Source organism: Podarcis cretensis, assembly GCF_951804945.1.
Source record: "Podarcis cretensis genome assembly, chromosome: 4".
Classification (NCBI taxonomy): Eukaryota; Metazoa; Chordata; class Lepidosauria; order Squamata; family Lacertidae; genus Podarcis; species Podarcis cretensis.
Genome location: NC_137173.1, coordinates 28709448 through 28723325, shown reverse-complemented (window position 1 = coordinate 28723325; position 13878 = coordinate 28709448). Strand labels below are relative to the sequence as shown.

General features: G+C 42.2%; 1 protein-coding gene across 3 annotated transcripts in view; it reads left to right on the top strand.

Moving 5' to 3' along the window:
• STARD13 (StAR related lipid transfer domain containing 13) overlaps positions 1–13878 on the top strand; it is a 157484-nt gene that overhangs the window by 48490 nt on the left and 95116 nt on the right. Inside the window, exon 1 of one of the 3 annotated variants that reach the window (XM_079973367.1) lies at positions 538–906. The exons of the other annotated variants lie outside the window; for them this stretch is intronic. Coding sequence (XP_079829493.1) covers positions 741–906 — 166 coding nt within the window. The 5' untranslated portion in view covers positions 538–740. Of the gene's footprint in view, positions 1–537; positions 907–13878 lie in introns of those variants that run through there. 3 annotated transcript variants of the gene reach the window in all.

The following is a 13878-nucleotide window of genomic DNA, read 5'->3' as shown; positions in this document are numbered from 1 at the left end:
CAAAGCCCCGCATGAGTCATTGCAGGAGTGATTGGGGGTAGAGGGAGAATCACCCTCACCCTTTGTTAGAAAAGAGCAGTGATATGAATCTGTCCTTTGTTAGAGTGCTTTAAAAGCTTAAAGGGATTGTTCAGCTTCACTTTTTCTCCCCCTGCTACTTGTGCCGCTGAAGAGTTTCCTTTACTCTGCTTCTCGATAGTTTTAAGAAAAAGTTCCAGAACTCTGTATCCCACAGTTTAAAACAAACTCCGGTGTCAAGGAAGGAAGTTCTCGTATCCTCAGTAGAGAGAAGAGGGCATCTTAGACCTGAGTCTGTGAGGCAGAGAAAAAAATCTGGGCTCCTGCGCGCTTCGGATGGTTGCAACATGAAATCTCTCCCTCTTTCTCTCTCCTTTCTTTAAACTTTCCTATCATGGCTCATCGTTGCTTAGTCAGCTCCAAGGCTCTTCGCTTCCAGCGTTTATGTGGGGCTGCAACTGCTTGAATAGCCTTCACTTTCCTCTGCGAGGCACGCTGTGTACTTTCACATTCTTTTCTCTGACTGATTGGCCCTTTCCGATCATGTGAGGGAAGCTGGAATCCTGAATTGTAGCTTTTGGCACTCCTCCTTTCTCTCTTTCTCTCTCTTTTTAAAAAACGCTTGTGCTTTCCAACTTCTTGCCTCTCTTCTCTCAGTGCTCCGGTTTAGATCTGGGATTTAGGAGTTGTTGTTTTTGCTTTTGAAAAACGTGAAGGCAGAGATGTTGAGGCAGGTGCCCAGCACTTCAGGCTGCTACTGTGTGAATGCCGTGTCAACAGAAGGCCAAGAGATGTGCTTGCGTTTTGATCAGGCTGCAAGACGCTCTTCTCCGTACAGGATAAGTAGGATCCTAGCGCGCCATCAGCTCCTGACTAAAATTCAACAAGGTGAGTCACTTGGGCTGCCTTAGGCTCTTAACTATAACTCCTTGCTGAAAGAATGGCTTCCGTCAGTTTTCTTTACCTTAAAGTCGTTTGGTCAATAGCTCCGATTGTGCTGTTTACTCAGCATTACTACTGACATTTTAAAAAGCAAAGAAATAAATAACCCGAATGACAGCATTTAGCTGCAGTGTAGTTATCCATTTGCAAACGTGCAGCCATGCAAGTAGTGTGAAAAAGGACTTAGCTGCCCAGCCACTTAATCATAAACTTCCACATTCCATACATGCTCCATTCACCTTCTTTGCTGCTTGGACCAGGTTGTTCCATGTAGGATTCTGCTAGATCTCAGTCGATACAATATACTGATCGTACTATAAATTTGCTATCTGCTATTAAACATTATTTAAGTGCTCTTGTGCTGTAAGTACTTTCGGAGAGACATAAGCCATGTATGACCAAATGTTTCCCATAAGGCTGTGGAGTAACCGCTGGTGTTTGTCTTTAAAATTTATGTTCATTGAATTTTTTTATTTATGCCCACCCCACTTCTATAATGTAGAGTGAGTAACATAAATAGATAGGTCCTTGTCCTCAAAGGGCTCACAAGCAGATCACGTACGATATTCATTTTGAGAAAGTTTATAGGCCTACGCAAGCAGTCTCCTTGGGCATATCCGTTTCTTCCTCCTCCCTGTGTAAAATATGAGGGCTGAATAGATGCAGGATCACTCTCCCCAATGTATAGTTTTGGTTCATCTGTTTGTGCTTTTAATTGAAGTGATGCTTAGAGCCTTTCACACAGAAAGATGATACGCAACTGTCTGTATGAATCCGTCAAAAAGTTATATACAAGATCACCAGAGAGAATACTACCAAGTGCCATGGACTTCCAGCTTATATTTAGGAAACGGGGAAAAACAATGTTCCTTAAGGGAACGGTGGCTCATTTCAGTTCACTCATAGCACCTGCATTGCACCAAGGGAGCCAGCTGAATAGCAATATCAGACTTCCGGTCATGAGAATATATAGTGCCAGAGTTTCATATGTGGATTTCTGCATTCCTAGATAAGTACTTTCACCACTTATATCTGCTGCATATTTATTTGGAAGTACCACTGAGTTCACTGGTGTTTACTCCCATATCCAGGATCACAGGGCTGCTGGCTTAAATTATTATCTCTGCTTGGTTACTGTTGAGCTTTGGGTAAAGGATATGTTGATGGAAATCCTATCACATTTATAAAGGAACAATGCATATTTCAGCAACAAGCATTTGATGAATGAGATTATTCCCTTGGCAATTAGGCAAACTCTGTTGTTTGCAATATGGTTTCAGGAACCGGTGATGTTTGGAGGATACTGGTCCTAGCCGCAGCTTCGATTTCAGGAAGGATATTATGTCATGCCGTATTACCTTGTGCACAATCTTGATGGAAAGAAAAAGAGCAAAATTTTCCCTTTAGGTTTGTTTAAAACAAAAAGCACACAGTATTTAATTAAATACACATTTCCAGGTGATGATGTGTGCTGGGGAAAAAAGATTTGTAAAACTTCAGGGAATATATGAGGCCTATGCCCTAGAATTCTTTTTAAGCATCTTCCTATAATTTTGGGAGCTGTGTTTATGAATGCCCAGAATGAAATGCTGAAAAAGCAGAGCTTCGTTCCTAACCTTCAAAAATCTGTTGGGCGGTTTCCAGAGAAATAGTTCCGTTAGTGCAAGTATTTCTTATTGCACATTCCTCCCCTCTCCCTATGCTCCCTCTAAATCTGTTCTGGGGTTGCTACAGTGTGGGCTTTCTTATATGACCAGCAGTGTCAGCCTTTGAAACCCTTGCCTAAACATTCCCTTTGAGATTGTTAGAGGGACTCGGTTGTAATTTTCAGCCTAAATAATCACACAAAATCTTTTCTAGCATGTGTGCCTCAAGCCTATATTTCCTCTGGGCTTCTGCTGCTCTTACCTGCTTCTATGTAAAGTAGATGGTTTGATAGTTGTGAAGATACAAGAGGGTATATCACAATGCATGCACAAGAATCGGTGGCTGTCAGCTTTCACTGGTGTATCTATGACGTTTTGAATATACCCATCTCAAAATTGGCATTGTTCCCATTTACCATGTTGATATTTGCCTAATTTCAGACATTCACCTTAACAGATACACAAGACATGAGGTACTGCCATATATATGGGTTGCCCAGCCCAGTAATGTACCCTGACTATTCAGTGCTCTCCAGGGCTTCAGCAGAAATATTTCCCAATCTTGTTTCTTGAGAACTTGGATTGGATATAGCTGAAATTGCATTTATGGTCCTTATGCATGGCAAGTTGTTGCCGCTATAAGAGGAAAGGGACTGTCTGCACTTTTTATGTTTAATACCTTTAATGATGGTGGTTATTGGGGCGGGGAGAACTGTAACTGTTTATTCCTGTATTCAAAATTAAAAAGAGAAATTAACTTATAGAAGAGCATGAAAGGAAAGCTCCTTATCCCACCATCACCTTTCACCCACCTGCACTGCTTGAAATGTTTTTTTGAAGGGTTAGGGGGCTGCTGGGCAAAGAAGAGGGAAATAAATGTTTTCTTCCATTAAATTCTTTAAGGCAACATAACTTAGGATCCTAAGTGGAAATTTGAGGTGCTTCTTCTATCCCCCAGCAGTATGCTACATTGCTCAGGAAGCTATTGACCAGGCATAGGCAAACTTGGCCCTCCAGATGTTTTGGGACTACAACCTCCATCATCCCTGACCACTGGTCCTGTTAGCTAGGGATGATGGGATTTGTAGTCCCAAAACATCTAGAGGGCCAAGTTTGCCTGTGCCTGCTATTGACCTTTTTTTCCAATGGGGTGCAAGAAGCTGCAGAGTGGTAGAGGTGGCAGGAAACTCCCCCCCCATAAGCTTCCATAATTTTCATTTATGTTAGCATCCAAGGATATCTTAAGATAGTGCTGAATGTCAAGTAATGTTGAGGTTCAAGCACACTGTCGTCACAAGACGCCACTTGCCTCTTGCTAAAGCTCTTTGAAGCACTATGCTGACCCTTTTAATTATTTGTGTAGTTGTGACATTTATCTAACCCGTTTCCTAAGGTCAAAGCAGTTTACATAAAAAATAAAACAGGATTTCAAAATTACATAAAAACCCAAAGCAGAATGGCTTGTATCCAAGAGTGGAAAGACACTTTTGCCTGCATACGGTAGCCTCACCAAATTCTTCAGATTTCCTCATTTCTCTGTGTCCCCCTTGTGCTACCCCATTTTGCAGAAGCAGCTATTGAGAAAAACATTACACTCAGGGGAGGAGCCAGGAAGCCTCCATTGCATGTCTGGGGTGTCACTCAGTCTCTACAGCCAACCCACCAATCAACAGCACTTCATTTTCAGAGAAGCTCCACAGAACATTCCACAGCCTACCAAGAAAAACTACAGCGGTACCTCGCAAGACGAATGCCTCGTAAGACGAAAAACTCACAAGACGAAAGAGTTTTTCGTTTTTTGAGTTGCTTCGCAAGACGAATTTCCCTATGGGCTTGCTTCGCAAAACGAAAACATCTTGCAAGTTTGTTTCCTTTTTCTTACGTCCCAGGCGCTGGGCGGCCGCATGGATGGGTCGGCGCTGGCGGGAGCCTCGTCTGTGGGCGCCGCCGCCGCCTCTCCCTTCCAAATCCTGAGCACAGCGCCCGTACAGGATAGCCAGCACCAGCAGTGCCAAGAGCAGCGCGGCGGACTTTTTGCCCACATAGAAGCCCGAGCGCAACTTGACGGTCATGGTGGCTGGTTGAAAGCGAGGGGGGGAGCCTGAGCGACTGAGGAAGAAATTCAGCACAGGATCCGTGCTTCGCAAGACGAAAAAACTCGCAAGACGAAAAAACTCGCAGAACGAATTAATTTCGTCTTGCAAGGTACCACTGTATAGCTCATGGCCAACATGCTAATCTTGACTTCCAAAGTTCTTTGGGGAACAGCTTAGTTTTGTACCCTCTGGAATGTCATTGGGGAAAGAGAGACAGTTTTTGGCGTCCTTCGAGAAGGTCATTCCAGAGCCGCAGGGCAATTGCATTGAAAGTAAATTTTATCCAGCAGTTCTTACAAACTTAACATAGCAATGCAAAAGGAGTATTTTATCATGAAACTCTTGACGTAAAGAGGAAGTCACAGTGTATTTGCTGTGGCTTTAATTCAGCAAAGCACTAAGCATGTTCTTTAATTCAAGGGTTCTCATATTTTGAAATAGCAAACCTCCCCAAGTTAAGTCAACAATTTTTCAAGCAACTCTTAATATATCTAAGTTAAAAGAAAGACATACAATTGCTGGGCTGTTCTAGGCTTTGGGAGCTAGTAGATCAGAGAAAAAGGTGAGGTTATGACTGAGCTATCTAAGCCTATGATCTGCTTTCACATTCTTACAAGAGGCACCCCATAAAAGCAAAAATCTCTGGAATAAGTTTTCTCCACTGAACTTCTGCTTGGTTCTATCTCTGTGTTTGAGAGACTGATTCATTATTTTGACATATTTGGCATAAACATAGGAGGCTGCCATGTTGGTCCTGAAGAACAGAATACTTATGGTAGAACTACATATTATATCACATAAGACTGACACCCAAATGGAATTCCTTGGTCAAATGTGTTTACCTTCCCCCACTTCATGTAATATCTCTCACCCTTTCTCAAAACACCAACATGCTCACTGTTTACCAACCCCTTATCCTAGAAGCAGTTGACAATTAGTGAAGGGGTGCAAGTTATGGCCGGGCGGAGAAATCAGTGTGGGGAATGCTGTTCAGGCAGCAGCCTCCAGGCATTGTGTAATGTATAGTTCAGCCTTTAGCTGAGACAAAGCCACTAGCACTTGGGAGAATAGCTGTTTCTAGTTAATGCAAATTTACTTTAACCAGTGGTTCCCGGATACACCTTGTTTGAAAAATTGCTGATGGTCTTAGCAGACTTAATGATTTTCATGTCTGTTGTGGCAATTGTAATGTGCTGTGCTAGATGCTCTATATTTTTAGTTGTATTTTCATTGCTTCTTTTATTTCTTACGTGTTGAATTTTACGTGAGAAAAAACAGTATCGGAAACAAGATGAGCAAATAAAAGATAACACAATATGAATATTTAATGCAATGGATGTGGCTGTTGTGTCCATCCTGTTCAACTTTTGCATGGACCAATAGCATCAGAGAATGGTGGAGAAACTGCTGATTCTGCCCTTCTTCACAGGCACACTGTGGATCACCTGAATAAAGCTCGCAGACCACTGGTGGCCCACAGATTAGAGTCTGGGAAGCCCTGCCTTAGACATTTATTGGGAAGTGAAAAGGGAAGTTAGTTTGTGGAACTCTGATGTTGCAAAGTATTTCTGAGTTCACATCTGATTATTCATAAGATTTATTTTTTATAAAGTTTGGAAAAATAATCACAAAGTTAGCAAATTCACAGTTAAAATGAGGAAACATTATTCACATGTCCTGGCCTGAAGAAAAAGAGGAAGAAGCAAACACAGATAGATTTTAATGTTTTCTGTCTTTTGGTCACACAGCCCTTCCCAGTACGGTTTGTCTTCTTGATCCGAAGGGGTTATTCGCCCACCAGTGTGTAAAAATGGAGTCAGCTTTGACAGCTCGGGGAATCCCGTAGCTATCAATATCTTGTTTCGTGTGTCTCTCTCCAAAGCTAAAGATTCCAGCATCATGTGCTAGCTTGGGATCTGGTCTCTGGGCACAAGGAAAAGTTGCAGCCATAGAATGAGTCCCATCTAGGAAGAGGCAGCTATGTGCCTAGACAGTTCATGTCAGTTGCAGCAGCTGCTATAGGGCAAAGGTACAGAAGAGGTTGTCTTGGCAAAGCCCATAAGGTGTGGGGAATTGCCTCTGCCCTGGGAACTCCTTATCAGGTGTGGCGCTGGGGTGTTCCCTCCCTGGCCCCCTCCCAGTCATTCCACTAGTACACACTTAGCTAGTTAACATACATTTTTTCATAATATGGGTAATTTGACTTTTAGCATTTAGCATTAAGCAATGAACAGACGAAGTGAAATAAAATCCCAGGCTAAAAATTTCATAAAACTATCCTGATTTTAAATAATTAGGTTTGCTTTGACAACTCTTCCTTTACCATGGAGAGCACCTAATATTAAAGGCAATCCTTTTTACCATTGACAACACTATTTCATTGATTATAGCCCTCCCTTCTTCCTGAGTCATTCCGTTGTTTTATATATTGGTGGGGTTTGCACGTCCTGAACAAGTTTGTAATATGAGTGACCTGGAGTATTTGTTCAAACGGTGTGTGTAAGGCCAGTGGGGATTCATTAATGATTGCTCATGTTCCCTCAAAAGTAAATAAGGTGGTGGCTGTCAAGAATTCATATTGGGTGAGTCAGAAAATTATGATGACTTTTTAGAGTTTATAGAAATAAACTGTGACTCACTGTATCATTCAGATCTGTGTAGTGCTGTTGGCTCTAGGGAATGAATAGTTGAATTCACACACTGCAAATGGTAACCATCGCTGTTGGAACAATTCTTTTTATTATGCAGACAAATTATAATTAGTGCCCTTCTTACTTTTTTGGAATATATGCCTTCTTTGCACTTTAAAGAGCTGGCACAAAATTGCTCCAAGGAAGGGGCTACTGGGATCAATCTTGTGGTGTCAGCGTTTCTGCAAGTCCTAAAAATATTGTTGCTGGTTGAGAAGTACTAGTAGTATTAGACAACAAATAACCTCTTTTTGATATTTCATGCAGTATTTATGGAAGAGGCTGATGCGCTGCTCTTCCTGTGTTGGTGCACATGTGTGGGGTTTGCACTTGGTGAAAAATGCCCCCGAATTTTGATTGAGCCACCATATCGTGCTTTGTTTTCTAATTGTAAATTTCCCCTGATATTTCCCCTGAGAGACCTGTTAGAGAATAGCTTGGCCAAGTGATTCATGTCCTGACAAATTCCAGATTGGACTGTTGCAATTGTGATATTTTTGTAAGCGGCCCCACGGGACCATTCAGTGAAGAGTAGGCTATAAGTACAGGTAATAAATGTACTCTTCATAATAAGAAAGGCCAGTGCCTGTATGCCTGAAGGCCATCCTCTTCTGAGTGGTATTAATGGTAGAACATCTGCTTTGCACACAGAAGGTCTCAGGTTCAATCTCCAGGTAGGGCTGGTAGATGAACCTATCTGAAATCCTGTCCAGATATTCCAACTTATAAGTTGTGCCCTAACACAGCAGAGGCAGCAGGAGCCATGTGGCTTTGGGGGCAGGCCTAGATGCACCACCCAACGACTATTGCCAGGCTTGTTCTCATGGTGCAGTAGTAACGTCTGAAGAGGACCTATGTCTTTCGTACTTCTTTAGCTGGCTAGTTGTTACTGCCCTTCTACTTTGAATTGCAAATTCCTTCCAAGCTTCCTTTCTCGGAGATGTTACTCAACAGATTTTATGTTCTCTTCCATTCTCTTTATTGGTGCAAGCCTCTGGTTCTCTTTTAAACAGAAGACCTTTTTGTAACTCGTTGCCTTTTTTAAAGGAAAAAACACGCCGCGGCTTAGCCATGCATTCCATTTGACATACATTCTGCTTGAGCCTCTCCTTTTAGTGTTTCCGAATCATCTCAATGTGCCTCAAGGGGTTTGATCTTCCACCCTGCAATTTTTAGTTAATTTTTTAAAAATCCAAATTCTACGCATATTTTATTAGAAATTAGATTCCTACTGCATTAAGGGCAGTGTGTGTTATAGCATTGCAGGATTGGGGTGGGGATCTTAAATCCAGCGAGGGAGAACTTGTGGGTCTCTAGATGTTGCTGGATTACAACTCCCATCATCCCTGACCATTCACTATATATTAACTAGGGCTGATGGGAGTTGGAGTCCAACAACAACTGGAGGGGACCACTCATCTCTGTCCTAAGCACTCCAGCTTGGAAATAGGTTCCACTGGAATGAACAAAGACTTTTTGGTGTAAGATGGATTTATAAGGGGTAGTTTTCAGCTTCTTGGTATACTTAGCTTGCTCTGTGGCAGCAGACAGAAAGGATTAAATCAGAAGTCACCTCTCCCTTTGTTGCTTTTGGACACAAGCATTTATCACAGCTAAGACATATTTACAACAGAATACAATGAGTCAAGAGCACAGAAAGATGGCCTAATACAGGCTTTACAATATTCCTATTGTATTTCCCCCCTTCTCGGATTACTTTCCACCAACATTGTTTTGAATTTACTCACGAGAAAAGGAGCGTGACTCCAGGGATAAGTATTATCACACACTTGAAAAGAATGTGCATGACTCAGTCCAAATGTGTGCGATAACTTTTCAGTTGGGATTTGTTTACAGAATTGGGCTATTTCAATTCTGGAGAAAGTGCAGAGTGACATTTTGAACTATATAGGTAGTTACAATTTGCAAGCGATTCTTTATCCACACAAAGAGCAACTTTTATTGATACCAGTGGACTGATTACAGTTTCATAATGTTAAAATTCCAGTTAATTTTTAGCATTATCTAACTAGCACAGCCAATGGTCAGGGATGATGGGTGTTGCGGTTCAAAACATCTGGAGTGGAGGGCACCAGGTTGGGGAAGGTAGCTGTGCTATGACACACAGTGCAATTTCACTACATTTGTCTTTGTCATCTGGGTAAGTAGAACCCTTCAGTCTGAAATAGGACAGTTCACCCTGCGCCTTTCTGTAAAACACAATATGTAGGATGTCGTGCAGGTAGAACTTCATCCCTAAGGATAAACAAGTAGTGTTTACACCTCAGTGGATGAAAGCCCCATCCCAAGCTCAAAAGGAACCATGTTTATTCAGAAGCAGGCTGCTTTTTTTATAAAGTATTTGGGAGGAGGGAGAGGTTAAGAATTGCATTTACTAGTAGCCATTCAGCAACTACTCATTTGCAACTTCAAAGACTTTTGTTTTCACTTCCTGAAAACACGTCTAGAAGGTAATTGAAGAAAATTGAAAAGTCAGAGCTTGGCAACAGGTGAGAAACAACTGTCTGGTTTTGAGCTTTTGCTTATGAAACCTGCCCTGAGGTCATGAATAGCTTCATAAACATCTGAGGAAAAGCATTCATATTGTTTCAGAGGTGACCAACATTTTCCATGGTTGTTACTAGACTATATATATATATATATATATATATATATATATATATACACACACACACACATATAGGCTAACGGTCTGCTGCCATGATAGGCTGGGTCATATGTCAAAAGAAGCCTAAATTTAAGCCTAAATTTCAAAGCTAGCATGGCAGAGTGGTGCGACTGTTGGTTTTGGCTAGTGCTATTTTTCTAGAAAAAGAGGTGTCAGAACTCACCATGAACACCTCCCTCATTCTTCTCTTAGAATGGAAATGGCGCCCACCTGGGAGGTGCCAGAAACTGAGTTCTAGTGAGTTCCGGCTAGAAAAAAAAGCCCTGGTTGTGGCTATGGAAAATCTACAGTACATGCAGTGCACTCTTAAGTTAGCTAGAAGTGAGTTCCACTTGGTTTAAAGGGACATACTCCTTGATACGTGTGTATAGGCTTGCAGCATCAACTGCTATTAGACCAGGGTTCGGCAAATTTTTTTAGCTGCAGGCCGGTCCACTGTCCCTCAGAGCTTGTGGCGGACTGAGGGGAGAGCTGGAAGAAGAGGTGAGGGGGGCAAGTAGTCATCCTCCCCACCCTCCAGCCCCAGCCGCTGCGCTTACCTTCCCTGGGGCTACCACCACCACCACCACTGCTGCTTCTCATGGGTAGGCAGAGCGAGCTCGTCCGCTCCACTCTCTGGTCCACAGGAGTACCAGGGCGGAGGTGGCAGAGGGAAGATGAGCAGCGCAAAAGGGCTGGCTCCAGAGAGGGGCTGCTTAAAATGGCTCTCAGCCAGCTCAGCCCAGCCCTCTTCCTCCTCTAGGCAGGGCAGGGAGAAGCCGGGAGGGAGGGAGGGAGGGAGGGAGGAGGTGCCACCACGGTGTGTGTGTGTGGGGGGGGTGGAATGGCGCAGGAAAAAAATGGTGCAGCCCGAATGAACAGAATCCCCACGCCGATCCACAGAGAGTCCGCGGGCAGGATCCTGAAGGCCATTGGGGCTGATCTGGCCCACGGACCTTAATTTGCCAACCCCTGAATTAGACTGTGGGCATTTAATTGAAGACAGCAACTGTTGTTGGTAGCATTTGTTACAGGTGGGGGAGGCTCCACAGACTTTTTTTTTTATAAATATTTATTAAAGTTTTTCATAATAAAACAAAATCAAAAGAGATACACCAATAACAACAATGAAACCAAGAATCAAAAAGAAAAACAGACAGAATCAAAAACAAGGCAGCCTAAAAAATAAAAAAGAAAAAAAGAAAAGAAAAAATTATTCCTTGCATTTACTATCTCTAGAACCCTCTTTCCTGACTTCCTCACACCTCCCTTTTCTGTGTTCTCCTTTACACAATCAATTTTAGCAATTTCCTACCCTCTTTCCAATCTTTTTCCATGTTGTATACTTCAACCTATTATGCATTTACTTTCCTTCTCTTTTAAACACTATTTCAGATGTTCATTATAACTTAATCCCTTATATCATTTATTTAATCACAACATAATAATGCTCTGGTCTTACCCCTTCTTTTCCACATCATTTTTGCATATTTCTTTTTACCAATTTCCTAATGCCATATTATTTTTATATCCAACATCATTTTAACATTCAAACATTTTACAATGTTTTTGTAGGTATTCTTTGAACTTCTTCCAGTCCTCTTCCACCGATTCTTCTCCCCGGTCTCGGATTCTGCCAGTCATTTCTGCCAACTCCATATAGTCGATCACTTGCATCTGCCATTCTTCCAAAGTGGGCAAATCTTGTGTCTTCCAATGCTTAGCGATGAGTATTCTTGCTGCGGTTGTTGCATACATAAATAGTGTTCTATCTTTCTTTGGCACCAATTGGCCGACAATGCCCAAAAGGAAGGCCTCTGGTTTCTTAGGGAAGGTATATTTAAATACCTTTTTTAGTTCATTATATATCATTTCCCAGAAAGCCTTAACCCTTGGGCAAGTCCACCAAAGGTGAAAGAATGTTCCCTCAGTTTCTTTACATTTCCAACATTTATTGTCAGGCAAATGGTAAATTTTTGCAAGCTTGACTGGGGTCATGTACCACCTGTATATCATTTTCATAATGTTTTCTCTTAAGGCATTACATGCCGTAAACTTCATATCGGTGGTCCACAACTTTTCCCAGTCAGCAAACATAATGTTATAACCAATGTCCTGTGCCCATTTAATCATAGCTGATTTGACCGTTTCATCCTGAGTATTCCATTTCAACAGCAAGTTATACATTCTTGACAAATTCTTGGTTTTAGGTTCTAACAATTCTGTTTCTAATTTCGATTTTTCCACCTGGAAGCCTATTTTTTTATCCAAATGAAGGCTTCTCTTATTTGGTAATAATGTAACCAGTCTCGTACCTTATCTTTCAGTTTCTCAAAACTCTGCAATCTCAATGTGTCTCGATCTTGTTCTAATATCTCCCAGTATTATAAGATCTTTTCAGAGTCTTTTAGACTTTACAAAATGTCCCTTCAAATTTGTAACAGTTTCCAATAACCAGGAGGCTCGAATCTTTTACTTTGCAGAGTTAATCATAAAAAGTTGCACTGTCCCCAAAGATGCAAGTTACAATATAACAGTTCCTGCAGCCTGTCAGCTCAAGTAGCTCACACAATCTGGCAGCCCGGTCACCGAGGATTTAATAAAATTCAGTAGGTTTTTGTAAATCCACACAGGAAGAGGGAAGAGGGAACGCCAAATTCTTCCTCTTCCACCAGATGGCTATTTTTACGATATAGCTCAAAGCAAAAGTACGCTGAATGTCATTGCTTTGATCCTTTAAACAGAGCCGGAAGACGGACTTCCTGGTTGCGTCTCCCGCTTCAGTGGCCGAATTAAATTGTTGTTTTTTTTCAAAGTCCAAATCTTTCAAGTTTCACCTACTCACGGTGGTTGTTTCGTGCCGAATTGTCCCAGGAAAAAGGTCAGCGCTCACCGACAGCAGTTTCGCGGCTTCACTCCGTAGAAAGAGCGATCGACCCTCAGCACCGCGCTAACCCCGTCACTTTCTGGAGCCCCTTACGGGGTTCCTTCCCAGTTTCGGGGGGCGTTTAAGGTGCCCGCTGGGTCCCACGGCCACAGGCCTCCGCTGCCTGTGGTTTTCCAACAGGGGTCTCCGCTTTGCCGTAGCGGACGACCCTTTCCCACGGAGCTCCCTCTTCGCAACTAGAAGAGGGCAGCCATTGCCGTTCGCGCCGCCTCCGGAAGTCTTTTGTGTGGGATTGGAATTAGGAGTTTCTTTGAACCAAGTAGGCTCATACCAAAACCTATCTTCTGATCTCCTGAAGGTTTTATTCCTCTGCAAGAGATGCTTCTGTTATCCTACCTCATTCTCAGGGCACTTAAAGAATTCCTTTAGATTTTTTGTTGAGTGATGGCTTTTCTTAAGCATATCTTATTGTTGTGAGGTGGCCAAGGATGGCGTTAAAATTAAATATTTCTCCAGCACTCTGCTGTCTCTTTAGCTGCCTATGCATCCTAATCTGAAAATGGTATTGGTTCAAGGAAAAAATAGGTATATATAGAAAGGAAAATTCCTAGGTGCAAAGATCTGGGGTAAGTTCTCTTTGGTGGCAGAACCCCAGCAGGGATTAAAAATCACAAAATATGCAGCAAAGTAAAGCTTGGAAATATTGACTGTCAGACTGTTAACATGTGCTCTTGTGAGTTCCAAAACTTCCTTCTTCCCCCAGCATAGGAAAAAGCCAACATGTTTGGTAAGTGAAATTTGGTTCACTTATGTACTCTTCAAAGGTCAGATTCATTTGCTTTTCCATATAGCATTCGGAAAAAGTTGCACAGGCAGAAAAACATGGTTTAGTTGCAAAGTGGTGAAAGTTCCTAAATTATTGGTACAGTAT